We start from the raw sequence: 24,104 nt of genomic DNA on the forward strand, positions 1-24,104 counted from the left end.
GTGAGATAACTCAGACAAACATGGTATGTACTCACTCTTAAGTGTATACTAGTTGTAAAGCAAAAGATAACCAGGCTACAACCCATAGCTCCAGAGAGGCTAGGTAACAAGGAGGACCCTAATAAGAATGCATTGATCACCCTGGGAAAGAGAAATAGATAAGATCTCCTGGGTAAGGCATCAGCCTGGGAATCCAGCATGGGACTGATCAAGACCCCCCTGAATTTGGGTGTCAGTGAGGAGGCCTAGGGAATCTATTGAGCCTTGGGCAGCAGATCAGTACCCATCCCAAGTATACACACGGTCTCTGGACTCCCATAGAACAATGTGAGGTGCACTCTCACCCTGAACTCTTGGGGAAGGGTCTAGGCCCTGCCCTATATGAAATGACAGACTATGGACACCCCCATGGAGGGCCTCACCCTCTCTGGGGAAATGAGGAGATAATGGAGGGGTTGGGAGGAGGGCTTGGGAGGAGGGGAGGGAAAGGGAGAGGGACCTGGAACTGACTTGTGAAGCAACTTTGTTTCTTATCTAAATTTAAACTGAAAAAGAAATTTAAAAAAAAGAATGACCCCATCTAAACCTCCTAGCAATAGCAGAGAAAGTACCTGAACTGACCTCCTGTAATCAGACTGATGACTACACTAATTGTCATCATAGAACCTTCATTCAGTAACTGATGGAAGCAGATGTAGAGATTCACAGCCAAGCACTGGACCGAGCTCCTGGAGTCCAGCTGAAGAGAGGGAGAAGGGATTATGTGAGGGGGAGTCAAGATCATGACAGGGAAACTCACTGAGACAGCTGACCAGAACTTGTGGGAGCTCTTGGACTCTGGACTGACAACTGGGGAGCCTGTGTTCCTCTGCATGTGGGCAACAGTTGTGTGGCTTGGTCTGTTTGTGAGGGTCCTGGCAGTGGGACTAGGAGCTATCCCTGGTGCATGAACTGGGTTTTTGGAGCCCGTTCCCTGTGGTGGAATGCCTTGCTCAACCTTGATGCAGAGAGGAGTCTTGGTCCTGCCTCCACTTGATGTGCCAGGCTTTGTTGACTCTCCATGGAAAGAGTTATGCTTTCTGAGGAGTGGATGTGGGGTGGGGTGGGAGGATGTGTTGATGGTTGCAATGTCCTTCCAAGCCAGGTATGCTGTTGGCATTAACACACTGTGGATAATCCCTAGCTTAACGGTCGCAAGGAATAAATGGGAAGTGGGTATGATCTCATTTCAGAATCAGCACAAGATTTGCCACACTCTTCCGATGCTAATCCCATCCAAACCTGGATCCCCCCAGGAGAAAAAGAGAGGAGACTTACCATGATGTGACCAGATCCTCTGCTTCTGAATATCACTGAAATAGAGAAAGAACTGACGAGAGATGTCCATCCTGTAATACCCTGATCCCAACCACAGAGCTCAGGGCCAGAGATTAGGTTCACACAGAGAAGGAGGTGCCAGGAATGATGCCTAGGTAGCCACCTGAGATGAGCCCATATTATGAACCTGGGTGTTTGCATTCATTACCCTTCTGTCTAATAATAATGACCCTGGTATTACTTACCGAGTCCAAACACCGGGATAACCATGAGAGCCATGGAAGTTCTTCATGCCAGATCTCTATATCCACAACACTGGGTGACACAGTCTACACAGGGGGACATGCCCATGGGATGGAGCAGAATGGAGTCCAGGATCCCTGTCAAGATGGTGACATCCATTGCAAAGCAAGAACAGGGAGCTGCTGCTTGCTCAAGACCTGGCTGTGCCCTCTCAGTTCTCCAATACATTTCTAGGGATGCCCAGAAGTTCCTCTCTACACTTCCTCTTCTGACTTTCAGCCACAAAGACATGTGAGGTGTGTGACGCTGTCCCCTGGTCTCTGCATATTTGATGCAGGAAACTTGTGGGAGGGGCTATAATGAGATCCAGCTGGTCAGCACGGAATGTAAATATGGACTCCATCATACACTTAGAGCACAGGAAGACACCAAATGTGAGAACATGGAGGATAAGAAAACCAGGGAAGGTGCAGAGGACCAACACTTCTGTTGCAGAGACATTCCTGTAACCATCTAACTATACAGCCAAGTCCATATAGCTGACAATACTGCATTATATACTTAAATTTCCATAAAAGAGTTATTCAGTATTCTTTTTATTTTGTGTGTATGTTGAGCAGAGACCAGAAGAAGGTATATGGAGTTATGAGTGCCTGATGTGGGTACTTGGAACTGAACCCAGGCTTTCTGAATCAGCAGCAAGTGTTCTTCACATGAGACGTATAGCAACACTTCCTCCTTTGTGTCTTCTATGGTGAGGTAAGCCTGCCACACAGTCTTCCACCTTAGCCATTCCTTGAGGCGCAATTCAGTGACATTAAATACATTTACTCTGTGAATGAGAATTCTGGAAAGAAGCTAGATTGTGTCTTAGTTAGGGTTTCTATTGATGCAATGAAACACCATAACCAAAAGCAATTTGGGGAAGAAAGGGTTTACTCGGCTTGCACTTCCTCATTGTAGTCCATCACTAAAGGAATCAAGGAACGACGCCTACTGACTTGTAGGGGAGAACTCACATACCCAAGATACTGTCCAGAGGTGCGTGGGACAGGAGGGAGATATATGGGAGAAATAGAAAGTGAATCTTTCTCTTGGATCCTGACCATGTTTTGGAGACCATAGAGCACTTCCCAGCTTCCCCTGCAAGTGATTTCTATATTTAATAAAGTATCCTAACCCCCTTCTTTTCCCACAGCATTGTTTTCCATATCACTGACTTGTAAGATCATACTTCTTTAGATTTATTATACATCCCAAAGCCCCCTGTCCAGGGAATGGTGCTACCCATAGTGGGCTGAATCCTTCCACATCCATTAACAATCAAGACAATTCCCCACAGACATGCCAACAGGCTGGCCCGATCTGGACATCCTTCAATTAGAACTTGTTTCTTGGATAACTCTAAGCTGACAGAGCCAACTAAGACTGCCCCTGTTGTGGTTTGGATGTGAAATGCTCTGCATAGGCTCAGACATTTGAACAGTCGGTTACCAACTGGTGTGCTTGTTGAAGAGGCTGTAGAACTCTTAAGTTGTAGGTCCTAGCTGGCAGACAGGCCACTAGAGTAGGGCTTCAAGGTTTTATCTTGACTCGTGAACATAGTAATTCTCTTCCCACCACGAAGGACTGATATCCCTTGATATCCGCCCCATTCTGTACTTCTTTCTCTGTCCTCAGAGAATGAGAGTCACCCCTTCATCACCAGGGACACTGATGGACATAAGACAATGGGTGGGTGGGGTCTAAGATCCTACAGAGAATAGCTTCACTCCTCGGCGTTGTCTTGTGATGTCAGGGGCTCCCTAAGGTCTGACCATAAAGGAACTGAGGCAGCTGCAGCATCTGCAGGTGTTCCTGCAGGCCCTCCACTCAGAGCCCATGGTAAGGTTAACCTGAAAGAATCTGTGTCCATACTGAGATTTCAGATGTTGGGTAAAGTTTGTGTTGCCCTCCTGGGGCACAAGAAACACATCACACTCTATCTCTGACTGACATTGCAGGATGGTCTTCTTCTGGATGTCATGGGGCAGCTGATCAGAGCTGAAAGCTGTGCTTTTTGTACTCTCCTGGAGAAGGAGAAAGCCAAGGTAAGTGAAAAGGATGCAGCCTCTCACTACACTTAGCCTCTACACACTCTCCGGAAAGGAGTCCTCGATATGGCCAATATAAGGCTGCCATTCCTCTGCCCTGACACCTAACAGTCTACAAAATGCCCACTCGGCTCCACCCACGCTGCAATCCTTGTTCTTTGCTGAATATAGCAAGCATGTCTACCCTCCAGACCTTTGCATGCTCCGTTCCCACTCCATGGTGTGCTTTCCCCACCCACAGTACACCCCATAGCTCAGTGACTACTCTTGGTAAAGGGCTTTGATGGAGGATTCCTTCTGTATATATGTTTCTCTTACTAGTTGATGAATAAGACACTGTCTGGCCAGCGAGGCAGGAAGATAGACGGGACTAGGACGAGGAGAATTCTGGGAAAGGTAGGCAGAGGGAGCCTGCAAAAGACAGTTGCCATGTAAACCGGCAAAGGCGTAATGGGTCTGGGCATTCTCCGGTAAGCCAAGACCACATGGAAATACATAGGTTAATAGAAATGGGTTAATAATTAAGACAGAGCTAGCCAATAAGAAGCCCAAGCCACCGGCCAACAGTTTACCAATCAATACAGCATCTGTGTGTTTATTTGGGGCCCAAAGGCAGCAGGACCTGATGGGCCAGAAAACCCACACCAGAGTTTTCCTTGCCACTGCATCAATCACTGCATCAATCAATCACTGCATCAATAACATCAATCACCATCCCTCTCTACTTCATAACCTCGCCCAGTTATTCTTCAGTAACACTGACCACCATGTGACAACATACCCTGTGTTCTATTTTTGGTTCCGTTTGTTCTCTCCTTCCCCGGTAGAATAAACATTTATTAAAATCTCTATGTTGAGAATGAGGAGATGGCTCCATTCATATGCATATACATATGCATCATATACATATATGATGAAAGTTAATTAATCACTCAGTCAAGACAAATCCTGCCAATATGATATGACATGAAAAGAGTATGACAGAGGGCAATGACCTACAAGATATCCAGCTTATGAAGACAAGGGCACCCAAAACTATATGTTGAGGTCCAGCTCAATCCAACGCTTCTCAGAAGCCCTGAAGAAAGGAAAAAGGGAACCTAGTTCTTGCCTAGGGATGGACTTGGAAAGACCAGTCTGGGTTGGGGACAGGGCTTCAAAGGAATTAAGGTTTTGGTTCTAGGAAACTTGGCTTTTTCCCCTGAAGAGAAGTCATCAGACATGAAATTATCAGTCTGTAAGGCTTCTGAGATACCCTTGAATTGTAAATCTAATTAATTGATCTTGGGCTCCAGGGAGAAGCAAGCTCCTAGACTGTTATGTTCATGGAAGCTCATCCGAATAATAAAGATGTGTGCAAGAAAAGCTCATTGTGAATCATGCTTTGAAATCCTATCTAATGTCTACTAAAAATATCAAACAAGACGGTGAGGACCAGACTATTCCCCTGTGCCTTTAGAATGCTGGCAGTGTCCTGGGACTTCACCCACCACGTGAGCAGTTACACTACCCCCTAGTCATGACAAACAACAGGTCCCCAGATATCAGCATCTGTGCACCTAATCATGCCCACCCCACCCTCCAGAGCTGAAAAACTATTAACACACTCTGCCTGAGAGGAAGTTCCCAGCTGCAGACATTAATGCCGGTCCAACGGCAGACCCCTGACAGCTTCCTAATGTTGTTATCTTTCGCCCCATGAGCCACCCACCTGACTGATGGCCAGCTAAATTGATGACCAGTAGCTTCCTGACCCAGCTAAACTCAAGCCACAAAGCCCTCCCACTTCCTGTTTCTTCCATAAGCCCAGCAACATGGTTGCTAAACTGCTGTAACACTCCTCTCAACCTTCTCTTTGCTTGCTGTGTCTGTAGTGTGGGTCCTGCAGATTCCCCATTCTCCCCCCCCACCCCCACCACAAACTTCTACCCATCCTTCAAACCTCACCTCACCAGGGAAACCAGTTCTGATGGTTCCGAGCTGCGCGTTCCGTGAGGGTGTAAAGTCAGAGCCTGATCTCCGTCTCAAGCTCACTGGGCCCCCGGGAGTCACTTCTGTGGCCCTGAGAATTGACTGTTGTCTTGTTTTCTATATTCCTGATATTCAGGGATCTTGAAGCCTAACTGGTCCACTGGAGAATTTCCTGCTTGGGAATAGCTGATTCGGATGGAGCAACCACTGTACTATCCATTCCCAAACCTGCCAAACCAGAGCCCACACACACACCTCCACTTGCCTGGCACTCCGTTCCTGGTCTCAGTGTTTCTCTGACCTAATGACCGCAGGGCCAGCTAGAGAACTAAGATGACTCGTACATGCCAGAGATGCTAAAATTATTCAGATGAATCTATCTGAGTCCTGTGTATCCTGCCTTTCCTGTGAAACCACAATAAAGGATAAAGGATACGGACCTGCCTCCTCTCTCTCCCCCTCTCCTCTCCTCTCCTCTCCTCTTCTCTTCTCTCTCTCTCTCTCTCTCTCTCTCTCTCTCTCTCTCTCTCTCTTTCTCTCTCTCTCTCTCTGTCTCTCTCTCTCTCTCATCTCCCCTCTCTCCTCCCCCCCCACTCTCCTCTCCACTCTCCCTTTCTCCTCCCTCCTGCAGCACGGCAGCCAGCCCAACTTCTCCAAGTGGCTCTGCACGGTGTGGCATGGCTCCCCTTCCTAATAACTACCTCTCCTTGTCAATCATCCCCAACCCTTTGGCCTCACCATAGCAGAACACTAATAAAGCTGCACACTCAACACACCTCAGCATCGCCCAACAAATAGTCACGTCGAAAAGGACCAAGGCCTCCTCACCTTTAACCATCACCTCCAGGAGGTCACTTGTGGATGGACAGATTGACAAAACCAAAGCATCTGTAGATCCCTATGGGAGATCTGTAGATCCCTGGGAGACAAAGGGTCTTCTTGGATAAAGTTTGGAAATAAGTAAATAAGTTTTAAGTTTTCTTTTATAGACTGAAGAAATGTGTCATTGGTGTTTGACAAGTGACAAATGACAGGCCACTTTTTTTTCCTAAAGGGACATAGCACTTGGCTGGGCGAAGAGAATAGTTTTGTCCTCGTGGACACCTAGAAAAACAAAAAAACAAACTATCATCACAACAAGGCCATACAGGTAAGCAGTAACATTTCAAACAGCTTAGACTGAAGGGGCATTCTTCTCTCCGCCTCCCCAGGAAAGAGAGCAAGGACTTTCCTCCCCCATCCAGGCCAAGATGCTCCTGATGGGGACCCTGTTAAACTACAAATATCTGGGGATGCTCCTAGAGTCTGGTCTAGGTGTGGAGGGGTACAATCACTGTATCCTAAACGTTTATTATTAATGATGCTCATATGTGTGTTTCTTTGTGTGGGATTGTGGACATTCACACAGTGCCTGTGAAGGCCAGCAGAGCGTGTTGGAGCCCCTGGAGCTAGAGTTAGTTATAGGCAGCTGTGAACTCTTTTGTGGGTGCTGGGATTTAAACTCAGCTTTCTAGGAAAGCACCAGACACTCTTAACCTGCTACTCTCCTTTTTTCCCGCTAGATGAAATTCCAAGAGCATAAGATGAATCATTTGGCAGAAGTGGTCACAAGGCCTCACTAAGAAACTATTGTCATAGTTTCTGGGGAAAGAGAAGTCATTCTCTTCACTGTCATAGCCACTGGCAAGTGCCCCAGTAAATACAGCCCTCAGCTATGTTCATTCAAGCAGTCCTATTTAACTCACTGGAACATACACACACACACACACACACACCATCATCATCATCATAACAACAATAATAATAATAATAATAAATTGACTTTAAAAAATAAAAATTGAACCAGGTGTGGCAGTGCACACCTTTGATCCCATCATTTGGGCGGCAGAAGCTGGCAGATATCTATAAGTTCGAGGTCTACATAGTGAGACCCTATCTCAAAGGGAAAAAGGAAAAGAATGAAACAGAGATTAACTACCTCTACTTCTCAAGTGTTAGGATTACAGGTGTGCGCCACCGCATCCAGGTGAAACTCGGTAAACTTTTATTAAACATCACATAGTAATTTCCACAAGCTGACCATTCAGTGAGAAACATTCATGGAGAGAAATAAGATTGTTTGACGATTAATCCCTAAGACTAGTCTTCACTTGCCTGACAATGAGCTGGTTGATGGTGCCCCCTGACCCGACAGCAGAGTCCCACTCAAACTCAAAGGAAGAATGAGGACCAGTGCCTTCCCCTTCCTTACTCTAAATTACAGATCATCACCTCAGCTGTCTGCCACTTTCTTGCTTGAGCTCCCACCCAAACACACACCCTCAAAAAAAGGAGAATATTAGTTTCCACATCCGTGACCCATAGCTATACACTGGCCCTCATCCCCAGACAGCCAAGAAATGGACCTCAATATTGGATTTTTATTCTGGGCAATTTCCACCTGGGCCATTTTCAAGTCTTTGCTGGTGTGGGTCTAAGCCCATTACACAACACAGTCTACATGTCTGTGGAATCCACAGATGCCCAATAGTGGATTTGAAAAAAAAAAGAACTCTACATCCCAAATGAATTAAAAATACAACTGGTTAAAACAAAGAGTTGAAAGTGGGTGTGGGGTGCAAGCCTGTAATCCTAGGCACTGGGAAGGCTAAAGCAGAAAGATTGCAAGTTCTGGGCTTTCCTAGGCTACAGAGTAAGTTTAAAGATCAGCCTGGGCAATTCGATGAGTTCTTGTATCAATATGGAAAATGAAAGAGAGCAAGAGTTATAGAACCTGCCTTGAGTGCCCTCTCCCACAAGGGTTGAGGGTGTGGTTCAGTGATAGAGCACCTGCCTAGAATCCCCCAGTGAGGGGCTGGGGACGTGACTCAGTGGTAGAGCCCCTGCCTAGAATCCCCCAGTGAGGGGCTGGGGTGTGGCTCAGTGGTAGAGCCCCTGCCTAGAATCCCCCAGTGAGGGCATAAGCACCTACATAGAATCTACTAATGAGGGCCTCAGGAGAAGGGACAGAAGCAAAGGGCTTGCCTCTCCTTCAGGAGGCCCTCTATTCAATCCCTAGTAACAAAAAAGGAAAAAGAGGTACATCTCTGGGCCCTGTCCCCAGCCTCAGTACTGTGTAAATGACTTCTAGGCTGTGGTGAGAGATTAGGGAGATAAGTGGAACCCCGATCAGATGCTAGCTAAGAACCTATGAAAGAGGCTGGGGAAACTGCTCCATTGGTAAGTGCCTGCCTAGCCAGCAGAGCCTTGGGCTCCATCTCCAGCATCGCCTAAAGCAAGTGTGGCGGCACACGCCGCACTCGGGAGGCGGCGGAAGGAACGATTGTAAGTTCAACAACATCCTTAACGACACAGTGCGTTCAAAGCCCGCCTGTAGCACATGCGACTCTGTTTCCAAATGAATAAAACAAATATAAAGAACCTGTGAGGAAGGCTGGGGGCATAGCTCAGTGGCAGAGCATCCGCCGGGCACACATAAGGACCAGGGTTCAGTCTCCAGCACAAAAGGTAGCCTAGGGTAACTCTCAATATTCCTCTGTCCATATGAGGTGGACCCTGACAGGTGATGATGACCCAAGGACTGGATCGGTTTACCTAAAGCTGCTGGGGAGTTAACCCTCCGGTTGCTGGATCTTGCCGCACCCAGGAAGACTTGAAAGAGGACCCAGTGGAGGAAGATGCTGGGTCCATTCAGGAAAACAGCTTCTACCCACTAGCTCCCGCTGCATTTGATGTTTCTTAGAGTTGATGAGGCTGTACGGGTACAGATCCATTGTGTGTAAGCCCTACAGTTTTTGAAGACCTGTAATCCCATTGTGTCTGCCCTACAGTTTTTGAAGATCTGTAATCCCATTGTGTGTCTGCCCTAGAGTGTTCAAAGACCTGTAATCCCATTGTGTGTCTGCCCTATAGCGTTAGAAGACCTGTAATCCCATTGTGTGTCTGCCCTACCGTGTTTGAAGACCTGTAATCCATTGTGTGCCTGCCCTACAGTGTTTGAAGACCTATAATCCAATTGCGTGTCTGCCCTACAGTGTTTAAAGACCTGTAATCCAATTGTGTGTCTGCCCTACAGTGTTTAAAGACCTGTAATCCAATTGTGTGTCTACCCTACAGTGTTTGAAGACCTGTAATCCAATTGTGTGTCTGCCCTACAGTGTTTAAAGACCTGTAATCCCACCACTCGGGAGGTGAAGGCAGGATTATCCATAGCTGAAGGTCATCCTCTGCTACTGCTACTTAGTGAGTTTAAAGCTAGCCTGGGCAACAAGACCCTGTCTTAAAAAAAAAAGTAAATATCAGGCCAGTTTGTGCCCTTTGAACGTTCTGTTACTGTGGGTCACCAAAGGCAATAGGACAGAATTCTCCAGCTCCACGGTCCAAAATCTGTTGCAAGTTCAATTCCTTTCCGTGTTGAGTCACCACACAAAGCAGATTTTTGTGGCTGTTTCACTAGTCTATTTTTGTTTTATTTTGGGTTGGGTTTTTTATCTTTACTCATTGTGGTTTGACTTTCAGGTTTTTTTAGATAGAATTCATTACTGTAACCCAAATTAAGACTCAAATTCAAGATCCTCCCATCTCAGCCACCCCAGGGCTGGGATTGCAAGTGTGTACTGCCATGCCTAGCTTCTTTAGGTAGCTTAATTACTTGCCCATAAATTCTTCTCTGGGATATTTTTTGTCAAGTAGATTTTTTCACCTTTCATATATCTTAGAGTACTGCTGTTTTCGAGCCCTCTCAGGCTTCAGGACTAGGATGGTATAGCATTTGTGGTACTTTAGCTCTCCTGATTTTGAAGAGGAAGTAGATGCTGGCCATGAGGGTTTGTGGTTAGAAGCAGCTACATCCATCTGCAAGAAAGACAAATCCCCCCAGCATGAAAGACATCCCCATTGACCAGCCACCTTGGTAGCCTGGGCTCCACATAAATTTAGACTTAACTGTAACTGGAGTTTCTTGTCCTGCCAAGTCCTGCCACCTTCAGCCCCAACTAAGCACACAAAAACTTTTATTATTAAACTGTTGACCGATGACTAGGGCACTGTCTTTTTTGGGAGGGGAGGTTGTGACAGGGTTTCTCTGTGGCTTTGGAGGCTGTCCTGGAACTAGCTCTTGTAGACCAGGCTGGCCTCGAACTCACAAAGATCCTCCTGCCTCTGGCTCTCGAGTGCTGGCATTAAAGGTGTGAGCCACCAACACCCAGCTCTAGCTCTGTCTTAATTATTAACCCATTTCTATAAATCTATGCATTTCCACGTGGTCTTAGCTTACTGGAGAATGTCCGGACTTGTTACTCCTTTGGCAACTACATGGCATCTCCTTGTGGTCCCTCTCTGCCTATGTTTCCCAGAATTCTTCTCGTCTCCTAGTCCCGCCTATCTTCCTGCCTCTATTGGCTAAAGAGTGTTTTATTCATCAACCAATAAGAGAAATGCATATACAGGACATCCCCATCATTTAACTCCTCCAGGATGCATTCCATCTCCCAAGAAAGACACCCCGTGGTGGTTAAGATTGACAGTGCCACTAGGAGACAAACCTCTGGGCACGTCTGTGAGGGAGTTCCTAGGTTGACCTAATGACAATGTGAAGACCCTTGATGAGTGTGAGCAGCACTACACTGTGGGCCCGAGCCCAGAACCGAATAAAAAGGAGAACGCAAAGGCTGGAGAGATGTCTCAGCAGAAAAGACACGTGCCACAAAAGCCTGGAAGCCTGAGTTCAATCTCCAGAACACATGTAACAGTGGCAGAAAGGAAATGACTCCATGAAAACTCTTCTCTCCCTGCCATACATGTGATGTGGCGTTCATCCACCACCACCATACACTGAGGCGGCAAGGCAGCCTATTGAGTAAGAGCACTTGGCATCAAACCTCCCACAAGAAGCGGGGCGTTGGTGGTGCACTCGGGAGGCAGAGGCAGGCGGATCTCTGCGAGTTCGAGGCCAGCCTGCTCTACAAAGTTACACAGACAAACCCTGTCTGGAAAAAAAAATTAGGAGGGGCTACCTTAAATGTCCTTCCCCTATAATGAAATTGATGACTACCTTAAATGCCGTCCTAGAGCCTTCATCCAGTAGCTGATGGAGGCAGAAACAGAGATTCACAGCCAAGCACTGAGCCAAACTCCTGGAATCCCATTGTGCAAAGGGAGGAGTAATGAGCAAGGGGGTCAAGACCATGCTGGGGAAACAGAAACAGCTGACCTGAGTGAGTGGGAGCTCACGGACCCCAGTCTGACAGCTGGGGAACCTGCATAGGACTGAACCAGGCCCCCTGAATGTGGGTGTCAGTTAGGAGGCCTGGGCAGTCTATGGGGCCTCTGGCAATGGAACCAGCATTTGTACCTAGTGCACGAATGGCCTTTGGGAGCCCATTCCCTATGGAGGGATACTCTCTCAGCCTAGATACATGGGGGAGGGCCTAGGTCCTGCCCCAAATGATGTGTCAGACTTTGGTGATCCCTCATGGGAGGCCTCATCCTCCCTGGGGAATATATAGGGGGTGGGATGGTGGGATGGTGGGATGGTGGGTTGGTGGGGAGGTGGGGATGATGAGAGGACCAGAGGGAGAGGGAACTGGGATTGGTATGTAAAACAAGGTTGTTTTTAATTTAAATAATAATTTATTAAAAAAATAAAACCTCCCACAAGTCTTCCTCTGGCTTCCACAAGCACACGATACATGCACAACACACACACGCGCACACACACACTCACAGTAATGTACCAAAGAGTAAAAGTCAAGGGGAACTCAGCACCAGCATCGTCTCTCTGCCTCCTGACTACTGATGCAGTGTGGACGAGCCACCCCAACCCCCCACCATCGTGCCCTCCCCACCACGGTCCCCACCATGACGGACCGTATCCCGGAGCTGCCATCCAGACTAAGCCTTTCCCTCCTCAGGCGGCTTTGTCAGCAATGGCGTCCCAGCAAGGGAAGTACACAAATCGAACAGAAGGACAGTGACCAGTCACTGACCGCACATTTCCGTGACTGGACTGTAAACATCCAGGGTTGGCAGCAGCGTGGGGTGGGCCTGTAATCTCTGGGTTCGAGAGACTGAGACAAGAGGATCTAGAGTTCAGGGTGAGCCGGAACTACATAGTGAAACTGTCTCAAAAAAAAATAATAAGATGGAGTTGATCCAGCCTAATTTAAGCAGAACAGAATGGATGAGAAATATGGGGAATCGTTGGAAAATCTGAAGACTCAGACTTTATGAAGGAGAGTATAGTTAGCGGAGCAACGGCCTTCCCCAAGATAGCCAGACTCCATCATCAGAACTCTGGACACCACAACACTGGACTGTGCTGTTTTACCTGGCAAACGGGACCAGATAACCAACAGAGCTAAGTCGACTCTACTGATCTTAAAACAGTAGAGCATTGTTTTGGATTATCCTGACGGGTGAAAGATGACCACGGTGATCATGAAACAAGGAAGAAGGCAGGAGAATCTAACAGTGTCAGGATCGCAGCCCTAAAGATGGAGAGAGATGGCTCAGCAGTTAAGAGCACTGGCTTGCTCTTCTAGAGGACTGGGGTTCAATTCCCAGCACCCACATGAAGGCTCACAACTGCCTGTAACTCCAGTTCTGGGGGATTTGGAGTCCTCTTCTACCCTTCTCAGGCACTGCATGGACATGACACAGACATACATGAAGCATGAGATAGATAGATAGATAGATAGATAGATAGATAGATAGATAGATAGATAGATAGATAGATGGATGGATAGATGATAGATAGATACAATGATATAGATAGAATGATAGATAGATGATAGATAGAATGATAGATATAGGGAGATAGAGAGAGATGATAGATGATTAGATAGACAGACAGACAGACAGACAGACAGACAGGATGGATGGATGGATGGATGTAACCCATGTTATGCATCCATCTTGATACATATGATTTGGTGGCAAACTATACCCTACTAGGAACAGTGCTGTTAAGGCTATGAACAGGGGTAGCTTCAGGTTGGATGCCACAGAGCTTTCCATTCTGACCTCTAGTGGCTGCAGCATGTTTGACACCACTTATCAAGTTGCTTGGTGTCCCTGTGCCAGCAGAGCAGGTGCTAGGTGGCTGGCTGGGCTCTGCAGCCACTTGGCAAGTGACAATCCTAGGCCAGTTTCGCTGTAAGCACCCAGGGATCTACTGAGTTTTGTTTTTGTTTTTTTTTGGTTTTTTTGAGACAGGGTTTCCCTGAGTAGCCTTGGCTGTCCTGGAACTCGCTCTGTAGATCAGGCTAGCCTGCCTGACTCTCTACTGAGCTTTTGGAAGCCCCACCAAGTCTATGTCCTGGCTGAGTGCCACATACATTTCTGAAGCAGAAGTTTCCTAGGACACCCTGCCACGTGTTGAGCCTGCGCCTTCCATCCCTACAAAGTCTGAAGCTGCTTGCTTCCCTGCCTTGATAACGTAAAACCTGGTTTCTTAAAAGGAATAAAGACACAGGTTATATTCCCCCATACAATAGATTAAATAAAGCCAATAACTCAGGCTCTGAGACATACAGCAACGTGGTTCAGAGGGTAAAGGCCATTGTCACCAAACTTCACAGAGTTAGATCCCCAGGACTCACAAGAATGGAATCCCATGAGCTGTCCTATGAACTCCATCACAGAATGCAGACACACATGGGCACAAAGTGTATGCGCACGCGCGCGCGCGCGTACACACACACACACACACACACACACACACTGAGCAAATGCCTGTTTTTATCCTAAATCTGTGGCTGGGCTACACTTGGAGATGTCATTGTTTTCACAGGATCTGGTACAGCCCAGGCTGGTGCAGGAGGATGACCTTGAGCTCTTAATCCTCCACCTCTTAGGTGCTGGTGTTACAGAACTGCGCCACAACGCCCGGCAAGTTATTATAATCAAACCACATGCTTGGGAGGAGTCTAAGGCTAAAATCACCCCAGGAACTGGAGAAGAGATCATGATCCCAGGCCATGCTGGTCTTCAGGGCAGCAGCTAGTAAAACTGCACTCCATTCCATCCTGAGCAACAGGGGGCTAACAGAATCAAGGCCTATGCCATGGTCTCCACCGAATCCCAGCACCTCAGCCAGGGCCCAGCACACAAGAGGTCCACAGTTGCCCTCTCCTGAGCCAGGCAGAGTTCAATGCCCACCCCATCCCGTGAGGTAGAAGCTATCCTCTGCAGTTTGCAATCAAGAGCTGTCCTGGTTTGTTTGGTTATCAGCTCGGCATACCTAGAAGAGGGACGGATCCTCAACCGGAGAATTGCTTGGACCAGACTGTCCTGGGCGAATGTCTGTGGGACGTTTTCTTGATTGTTAATTGATGTAGATGGGACAAGCCCACTGTGGGTGGTGCCATCCCTGGGTAGGTAGGCCTGGCTGGTACCTGGCCTAGGCATGGTGACACACGCCTTTAATCCCAGAAAGCGGATCTCTATGAGTTCAAGGCCAGCCTGGTCTTGAACTGGAATACAGTCAGTTCCAGGAAAGCCAGAGTTACGGAGTAAGACCCTCTCTGTAAAAATCAATAATAATAAAAATAAAAGAAAGGCATCTGAACACAGGCCTAGGAGCAAACCTCTACTGGTATCTGCTTCAAGCCCTTCCCTTGAGTTCTTGTGTTGGCTTCCCTCTCCATGAGACTAGAACCTGTGAGCTAAAGCCCTTGTCCTCCAAGTTGCCTTTGAAACAACAGCAAAGTCTCAGACAGCGACAGATGTGTGCAGAGGCCCACAAAGAACTATGACTGGCCAGACTGTTCTGACTGCCGGCTCTGTAAGTAGACCGGTCAGTCCGCCACTGCAGGATCAGTCCGCCACTGCAGTTACCGCCGCCTTAGGACACTGCCCAAAACCGTTCCCAAGGGAGACACCTGAAAGACCAGCTCCCCAGTAACCAATAGAGTACATTATACCTGCCACCACCACACACCCCAGTGGATACTCAGCTGTGGTCCAACGGAACGTGGCCAGCTAACAATAAAAGCTAGGACCAACAGTGCCCCTAGGGGTAGATGAGTGCATGGCAGTCAGCAGACATGGTCTTGAGAGTCTACAGTGTCAACACTGCCCCTAGAGGATGATGAGGACATGGCAGTCAGCAGTCATGGTCATTAACAGTGTCAACACTGCCCCTAGAGGAAGATGAGGGCATGGCAGTCCACAGCCATGGTCATTAACAGTGCCAACACTGCCCCTAGGGGTAGATGAGTGCATGGCAGTCAGCAGACATGGTCTTGAGAGTCTACAGTGTCAACACTGCCCCTAGAGGATGATGAGGACATGGCAGTCAGCAGTCATGGTCATTAACAGTGTCAACACTGCCCCTAGAGGAAGATGAGGGCATGGCAGTCCACAGCCATGGTCATTAACAGTGCCAACACTGCCCCTAGAGGAAGATGAGAGCATGGCAACCAGAAGCCATGGTCTTGAGAGTCTACAGTGCCAACACTGCCCCTAGAGGAAGATGAGTGCATAGCAGTCAGCAGCCATGGTCATTAACAGTGTCAACACTGCCCCTAGAGGTTGATGAGGGCATGGGAGCCAGAAGCCTTGGTAATGCAGCTCCATCTGGATCTTTGAAGGTTATCTGGGGAGGGAATGTCCTCTTCCAGGGGACCCATGAGCCATATCCAAGCCCACCAAGTGGGCACTTTCAGCCCAAAGCCTCCGGGCTACTTCCTCATCTTCAGCCTCGGGAGATGGTGCCTTCTCTCTGAGTCCATCAAAGTACTTCCCAGAGACACTCTCCAGCTCCTCTGCCACCGCCAGATACGTGCTGGGCTGGGCTGCCAACTGGGGACTCTTGAACAGCAGCCAGAAGAAGGGTCCTACAGTCAACCACAGAACAATCAGTCAAAAAACAAAAACAAAGACAAAAACAAAAAAAAAAAACAAAAACAAAAATCCCTGCTCTACCTTCAGGGAACCCAAACCCCAAGGCTGAAAGCTGCCTTGAGGTCCCATGGAGCCCACCTCCAGGCCTTTGTCCTTGTACAGGTCCCTTCCCTGGCAACATCCCTACAAATCCCTCCAAACAGAGATGAAGCCCAAACCTGTCTCCTACAGGAATCCTCCCTGGAGGCTCCCAGAAAAATCAAAGCACACTTTTCCCTATTCTGTCCTTCCTGAAAATAATGTTCTTTCTTCTTAGACAGGGACACATGTAGCCCAGGCTGGCCCTGACCTCACTATACAGAGAAAGATAATCTTAAACTTCTTATCCTCCTGTCTACCTCCCGAGTACTGGATAGCATGTACCACCATGTTTGATCTTATCTGGTGCTGCGGACCAAACCCAGAGCTTTGTGGCATGCTAGCCGAGCATTCTGCCAACTGGGCTACATCTCCAGCCCTCAGTTTACCAAATGTATCTCAAGGTACTCTCGTGTCAAAATTCTTGACACATGCCCACTGTATGACTCTCAGAGATAATAAATACCAGTTACAATGCTCTACTGACTCACACTACATTCTTATTTTTTTAATTCCTCTTTCACACAATACATCCTGACCACAGTTTCCCCTCCCTCCACTCCTCCTAGAACCTCCCTCACTCTCTCCTCCAGACCCAATGCTCCTCCATTTCCCTTCAGAAAAAGCAGGTCTCCCTGGGATGTCACCACATAACAAGATGCAGTAAGACAAGACACAAACCCTCACATCAAGACTAGGTGAGACAACTTAGCAGAAGGAAAAGGGTTCCAAGAGTAGGCAAAACAGTCCCCACTCCTATTGTTAGGAGTCCCACAAAAAAAAGGGGGGGACCTAGCACAAACCCATGAAGGCTCCGTGATTTCTGCTTTAGTCTCTGTGAGCTCCTATGAGCCCTGCTTCATTGATTCCATGAGGGATACTTTCCTGGTGTCCTCGACCCTCTGGCTGCTACGATTCTTCCTCCCCCTCTTCTGTGGGGTTCCCTGAGCTCCAAGGAGGGAAGGGGGACTCCATGGAGACCTCCCATTTAGTCTCTCTTCGCCTAATGTTTGGCTGTGGGTCAAACCACATTCGTGAGCAGGCACTGTGCAGGCCTGGACAATCACCTCATCCTCCCAGTGACTGTAAGCAACTGCGACTCAGAGGAACACTCATGGCGAGGAGTATTTGTGATCCTGGCACTCAGGAGGCAGAGGCAGGAGGATCACAAGCTCATGGCCCACCTGGTCTCCACAGCAAGATGCCACTAAAACTGGGGGATGTGTTTCCCTGGGTGACTTAGTTTTGAGTGAAGCTGGGGCTACCCTGTGTACAAGCTGACTCTAGGAGGCAGCTCAAGACTTATCCTCCAAGAGGGCTTTTTGTTTGGCGGCTTGTTGTTTATTCGGTTTTGTTTTTCATTTATTTCATATACCGACCAGCTTCCCCTCCCTCCTCTCCTCCAGATCCATCCCTCCACCTCCCTTCTACCAACCCCTACCCATTCCTCCTCTACCAAGACAGTTTTCTTGGTAGAGAGACTAAATGGGAGGTCTCCATGGAGTCCCCCTTCCCTCCTTGGAGCTCAGGGAACCCCACAGAAGGGGGGAGGAAGAATCGTAGCAGCCAGAGGATCGAGGACACAAGGAAAATACACCTCATGGTCTCCAGCCTGCTTTCTGTTGATCTGAGGCTAGAACCACTTAGAATAATGACCCATCTACCCCAGGAAGACACGGGGGAGATAGCGGAAAGAGGCAGAGCCAGCAAGCAGGCATGGTGGCACACCCCTGTAATCCCCAAACTCAAAGGCGAGAGGATCAGAAGTTTAAGACCAGCCTCATGTACATAATGAGTTCAAGTACACCCTGGTGTATATAAGGGGCCATGATTAGGGGAAAAAAATTCCCAGGCGTGATGGCGCATTTATTTAATCCCAGCACTCAGGAGGCAGAGGCAGGCAGATCTCTATGAGTTCAAGGCCAGCCTGGTCTATGTAACAAGCTCCAAGCCAGTCAGAAATATATACTGAGACCCAGTCAGAGAGAGACAGATTCAAAGAAAAGTAAAGAGACAGTCTCTGAGGAAAAGTCCTGGGTCCCCAGCTGAGAGGGCACGGGGAGAGGGCTCCGTGGGGGACACCAAGCCGAAAGGGGACTCACCAAGCGTGAAGCTGGAGAAGGCAGACTTGTGCATGTCTGTATGTCTTCCCAGCTCCGTCCTGGCCACACCGGGGTGCAGAGCATTAACCGTCACACCCGAGCCTGGGAAAAGAGATTGGAGAGCGGTCGGAGGGTCGCTCAGCTGTTAAAGAGCTTGCTATGTGAGCAGGAGGTCCTGAGTTTGATGCCCAGGACACAGGTCGAAACGCACGTCTGTGGTGGTGTGGGATTCCCATCCCTAGTGAGTGCTGAGGAGACAGAGACAGGCAGATTCCGGGGGCTCACTGAAGCTAGGTTCCGGGGGCTCACTGAAGCTAGCTTAGCCTGGGAGGTGAGCTCCAGGCCAAGGAGAGATGCTGTTTCAAATAATAAACAACGTGTATGGTACCCAACATTGTCCACTGGCTTACACACACACACACACATGCACACATACGCACGCACATGCACACACACACACACACACACCGCATGCATGCACACATGCTCGTGCACACATGGAAATGTGCACACACAAAGACCAGTGAAAAAAGACCAGGCTGGCCTCTTGCCTGGAAGGCTGCTGCAGCCACTGCTACACTCTGGGTCTTCCCAATCCTACGCTGTTTCCCACACCTGAACCCACACTATCCTCTGTGCTCTGACACCTCCGTCTGAAGTGGCTTCCTCTTACAAGGTGGCTCTGTCATGTGGCTTTCCCCAAGCACAGCAGCAGCCCCGGAGGCATGGTAGATAGACCCACATTTCTGGGCCCCACCGCCCCCACCGAGTCTAAAGCAGAGGACTGGATTGGGGTCTGAGATGCTACAGCTAGGACTGTCTCCCAAGGGGGGCTGGCACTGATGGCCACAGATAACTTCTGATAAGCAGGAAGGCAGGGAAAGTTTTTTTTTATCCCTGACACTGCATTCCTTGTATTAGATTGGAAGGAATTGGAGAACCATCCAGGAGGACCCCGAATTCAACCTACTAGATGCCAGGAGCAACCTCTCGCTAACCTGATTGTGACACGCGTGTCTGCAAACATCAACATAAGCCCCCTGGGGAACAAAACCACTCCCAGGTCACAACCACTGGCTCAGAACACCAGAGGTTCATAAAACAACCCAAGATAAGCATGCCTGATGAAGGCAGGCTGACTGAGCCTGAAGAGCAATCATTAGAACCATGATCTATTAGTGATGTCTGCCTCCGGCACTGGAAGGGGGCATGGTGGTACGGGTGCCGTCCTTTTGACTATCATGTCTAAAGATGCTACCTGCCCTTTCACCACCACCATTTCAGGGCCGCAGAACTACTCTAGACACAGGGAGGAAGGAAGGAAGGAAGGAAGGAAGGAAGGAAGGAAGGAAGGAAGGAAGGAAGGAAGGAAGGAAGGAAGGAAGGAGAAAGGAAAGACTGCCGTTGTGTATACCTTGCAGCCGGCGGCTCAGCTCCTTGGTGAAGAGGACAACAGCCAGCTTGCTCTGGCAGTAGGCTGCCTTGGTGTCATACTTCTTCGTCTTCCAGTTCAAGTCATCGAAGTCTATGCGCCCAGCAACGTGAGCCAGCGATGACAGGTTGATGACGCGCGAAGGGGCCGAGGCCTTCAGCTTGTCCAACAGCAAGTTTGTCAGCAGAAAGTGACCTGGATGAAGGATGACAAGGAAACACTTTTTTTCCCGATGGCTTACTTTCTTAAAACTATTTTTTATGTGTATGAGTGTTTTGTCTGCATATGTGTCTGTGTAGCACATGCATGCAGTAACCATGAAGGCCACAAGAGGGCAGTGGATCCCCAAGACCTGGAGCTACAAACGTTTGCGAGGTCATGTGGGTGCTGGGAGTTTAACCCAGGTCCTTCGCAAAAGCAGCCAGTGCTCTAAACCACCCAGCCGGCTCTCCAGACCCACAATTCTAATTTCATTCCCAGCAGCGGTGTAATCCTCCTCTTCCTCTATATGCTCACCCACTTTTGTTATTTTGTTTGGAGTTGTTTTGTTTTTCTAAGGAGAAAAAAAAACTAAATTTATGTTCAGTTAATTTTTTCATTTTTTTTCATTTTTGGTTTTGTTTTTGGTTTTGAGTTTTGGGTTTGTTTTGGTTGTTGTTGTTTTGTTTTGTTTTGTTTTGTTTTCAAGACCAGGTTTCCCTGTCTTGTAGCCCTGGCTGTCCTGGAACTCACTCTGTACATCAGGCTGGCTTTGAACTCAAGAATTCTTTTTTAATTGCATTTATTTGGGAAGGGGTGGACGCATGTACCACATCATGCATGTGGAGCTAAGAACATCCTTCAGGAGCGGGTTTCCTCCTTCTACACGTAAGTCTCGGGGATCAAACTCGGGTCACCAGGCTTAGCAAGCAAGTGTTCTGTTTCTGAGACAAGGTCTCACGGTGTAGCTCCGCCTGATGGGCACAGGAACACACTCGGGTGATTAGATTAGCCTGGAACTTCAGGCACTCCTACTGCCCCTGCAGGGATTAATACCACTTGGATGTGAAGGCAAGCTGGCTGTGACACCTGTCACTGCATTCATCTCCAGGGTTGATCTCAGCTGATCCTGCAGGTTAGGCAGATGTCCACCCCCCCCCCACTGCTCCATGGTACATCAGAAGCTGGGCACCTGGTCAAAGATGACCTTCTCCCTCCCATGAAGGGTGTCTTAGCCGCTGTGCCACCAAGCAAGCTCTCAAAGGTGAATGGCACCGAGCCCGGTGTCTTAGTCACCGTTCTAATGCTCTGAAGAGACACCACAACCCAGTCGGCCTTATAAAAGAAAGCATCTAACTGGGGGCTTGCCTAGTTTTAGAGGGTTAGTCCACGGTAATCATGGTGGCAGGCAGACATGGCGCCGGAGAAGTAGCTGACAGCATTATACCCTGACCCACGGGCAGAGGAGGAGACACAGGGCCCAACGTGCGCTTTTAAAACCTCAAAGCCCACCCCTAGTGACACCCCTCCTCCAACGAGGCCACATCCCTTAATCCTTCCCAAACAGCTCCGCTAACTGGGAATCCAGCATTCAAATACATGCGCCTTCGGGGGCCGTTCTCATTAAACCGCCATACCCGGCTTGATTTTTCTTTTAATCAGGGCTTGTCTGGGGGTGAAACGGCAGCTTTCACAGCCCTGCCTTCCCTTATCCTCTCTCCCATTAGCAGAAATGAGGGCTTGGGAAGAACCCAGAAGTTAAAGATCAAAAACATCCTCCAGTCAATAAATAGAGAACAAACATTTGAGAAGGTACTCGGTATCTTTAACCATCCATTGGGGAAACTGCTCTGAGTTCCCATCCCCACCGGATCAGAACGTCCATCACCCATCACCCATCGCCAAGAAAACAAATGACAACAAACGCTGGAGGGGACGTGGGGGGGGGGGATGAACCTTACTCCCTGCTGGCGGAACGTAAAACGGTGTAGCCACTACGGAAATCAGTGTGGACTTCTCGACACTGGCTGCTGTATGGCCCAGATCCACCTCTCCTGGACAGAGACCCGAGGGGCTCCGTGTGAGCACGCCACAGAGATACCCGCTCACCCGAGTTTATCTGTACTGCATGGTTCCAATGGCCAGAGAGTGGAACCTGCCTAGATGATCATCAACAAATGAACAGATAAGAGAAAATGTGATGCGGAAACCCTGTATCCAAGGAAGGAGGATCAGATGTTCACAGTCATCTTTGGATACAAGTTCAAGGCCAGCATGGGCTTCAAAAGACATGAGGTTGGGGTGGGTGCATACTGCAGGGAGTAGGGGTGGAGTTAAAGAGGAGGGAGGGAGGGAGGGAGGGAAAGAGAGAGAGAGAGACAGAGAGAGACAGAGAGACAGAGACAGAGAGAGACAGAGACAGAGACAGAGAGACAGAGACAGAGAGAGAGAAGAGAAGAGAAGAGAGACAGAGACAGAGACAGAGACAGAGAGAGAGAAGAGGAGAGAGAGAGAGAGAGAGAGAGAGAGAGAGAGAGAGAGAGAGAGAGAGAGAGAGAGAGAGAGAACGTCGCCTGGAAACAGAGCCTCAGAGAGGAGCTACCGAGGCCGCGCTGGCTGTGGCCTTGTCTGTAGACGGGTATCTTGACTGTGGTCACCGATGTGGGAAGACCCACCCGGAAGTGGTCAGTTCCCATGCCTCTCTCTGCTCTTGACTGCAGATGTGGCGTGACTGGCCACTTGAAGCGCCGGCCGCCTTGACTTCCCGAAGACGTGATGGCATTGGCACCGTGAGCCAGACAAACCCTTTCTGCCCTACGCTGCCTTTTCTGCCAGGGTGTTTTACCACAGCCGCACAAATAAAAGCATGAGAGACGCCTAGCTGGGGGAAGAAAGATGGCGGAAGGGAAGGGCAGTGGGCGAGAGTAACAGTGAGACCGAGGCGTAAGGACACACACATAAGAAACTACCTTCATTTACATGATGACCTGAAAACTAATTTTTAAAAGTAACAGAAGAAGAAAAAAATGAAGACACACCCAGTCCATGGGACACACACATACATTAATACATTTTAAAAGAATGGAGCAGGACCCCACCCCCCAGAGTGGGCGTCTCCCCGTCGAGAACCCACTGGCATCCCGTGTAAAACCACTGAGCCCTCAGCCCAGGCCTCACCCAGGTAGTTGACACCAAACTGCATCTCAAAGCCATCCTCAGTGGTCCAGTGCGGGCACCGCATCACGGCCGCGTTGTTGACCAGAACGTCCACTCGCTCCTCCTCTAGAAGACATGGGTGAGGACAGACACGTGAGGGCCGAGGATGGACTCCACCCCTGCCTGAGGGTAGGACGGTGTCCCACGCACATTCCTGTCTACCTGGCGCCTTCGAAGGGGGATATTTTGGGAAACAGGATCTTGTTAGAGACAATCGAATGCCATTCAGGTAAGATCATGGAATGGGCCCTGGTGTCCTCCTGAGGGAGACCGGCCAGGCTGAGGCACAGAGGGAGGAAGTCCTGTGACATCAGGCACAAAGACTAGAGTGACGGACACTGACTGGTAGAATCTGGTTGCTGGGGAGGGGTCCTGGGTTCTAGTCCCACTCTGCTTGCTTACAGGTCGGCCATGCTGTGAGCAGCCTCTACCTCATAGACCCACAGCCACGTACTGAGCCTGATCCCAAGGAGCTCAACATATCAACACACAACCTTGACTAGAAGTAAAATTACCGGAGAGGTTAAAGTGAGTTAAAGTGAGGTCCTCGGGGCTGTGGACACAGCTCCGTTGGTAGAGTGTTTGTCTAACAGACACCAGACCCTGGCTATCATGCCCAGTACCACATAAAGCAGGTATTATGGCAACACCTGTAATCCAAGCACTCAGGAGGAGGTAGGAGGACCAGAAGGCTGCTGAGGTCATCCTCGGGCTACACACGGGGTTTAAGGACAACCTGGGCTAGATAGCTCATCTCAAAAAAACAAA

General features: G+C 48.9%; 2 protein-coding genes across 6 annotated transcripts in view; both read right to left on the reverse strand.

Annotated features, from left to right (window-relative positions):
• Positions 1 to 1,823, reverse strand: part of LOC101841495 (leukocyte immunoglobulin-like receptor subfamily A member 5) — a 19,925-nt gene extending 18,102 nt beyond the window's left edge. Inside the window, exons 1-2 of one of the 4 annotated variants that reach the window (XM_021235399.2) lie at positions 1,563 to 1,823; positions 1,318 to 1,352 (exon numbers count right to left, since the gene is read on the reverse strand). In XM_021235399.2, coding sequence (XP_021091058.1) covers positions 1,318 to 1,352; positions 1,563 to 1,609 — 82 coding nt within the window. In that variant the 5' untranslated portion in view covers positions 1,610 to 1,823. The remainder of the gene's footprint in view (positions 1 to 1,317; positions 1,353 to 1,562) is intronic. The other 3 variants (XM_021235400.2, XM_021235401.2, XM_021235402.2) reach the window with 3 other exon arrangements.
• A 12,522-nt stretch (positions 1,824 to 14,345) lies between these two features.
• Positions 14,346 to 24,104, reverse strand: part of Rdh13 (retinol dehydrogenase 13) — a 31,770-nt gene continuing 22,011 nt past the window's right edge. For both annotated transcript variants that reach the window (XM_040734170.1, XM_040734169.1), the window contains exons 4-7: positions 23,298 to 23,402; positions 20,124 to 20,336; positions 18,710 to 18,811; positions 14,346 to 16,462 (exon numbers count right to left, since the gene is read on the reverse strand). In XM_040734170.1, coding sequence (XP_040590104.1) covers positions 16,218 to 16,462; positions 18,710 to 18,811; positions 20,124 to 20,336; positions 23,298 to 23,402 — 665 coding nt within the window. In that variant the 3' untranslated portion in view covers positions 14,346 to 16,217. The remainder of the gene's footprint in view (positions 16,463 to 18,709; positions 18,812 to 20,123; positions 20,337 to 23,297; positions 23,403 to 24,104) is intronic.

This window comes from Mesocricetus auratus, unplaced genomic scaffold (genome assembly GCF_017639785.1).
Source record: "Mesocricetus auratus isolate SY011 unplaced genomic scaffold, BCM_Maur_2.0 Super-Scaffold_100037, whole genome shotgun sequence".
Lineage (NCBI taxonomy): Eukaryota > Metazoa > Chordata > Mammalia > Rodentia > Cricetidae > Mesocricetus > Mesocricetus auratus.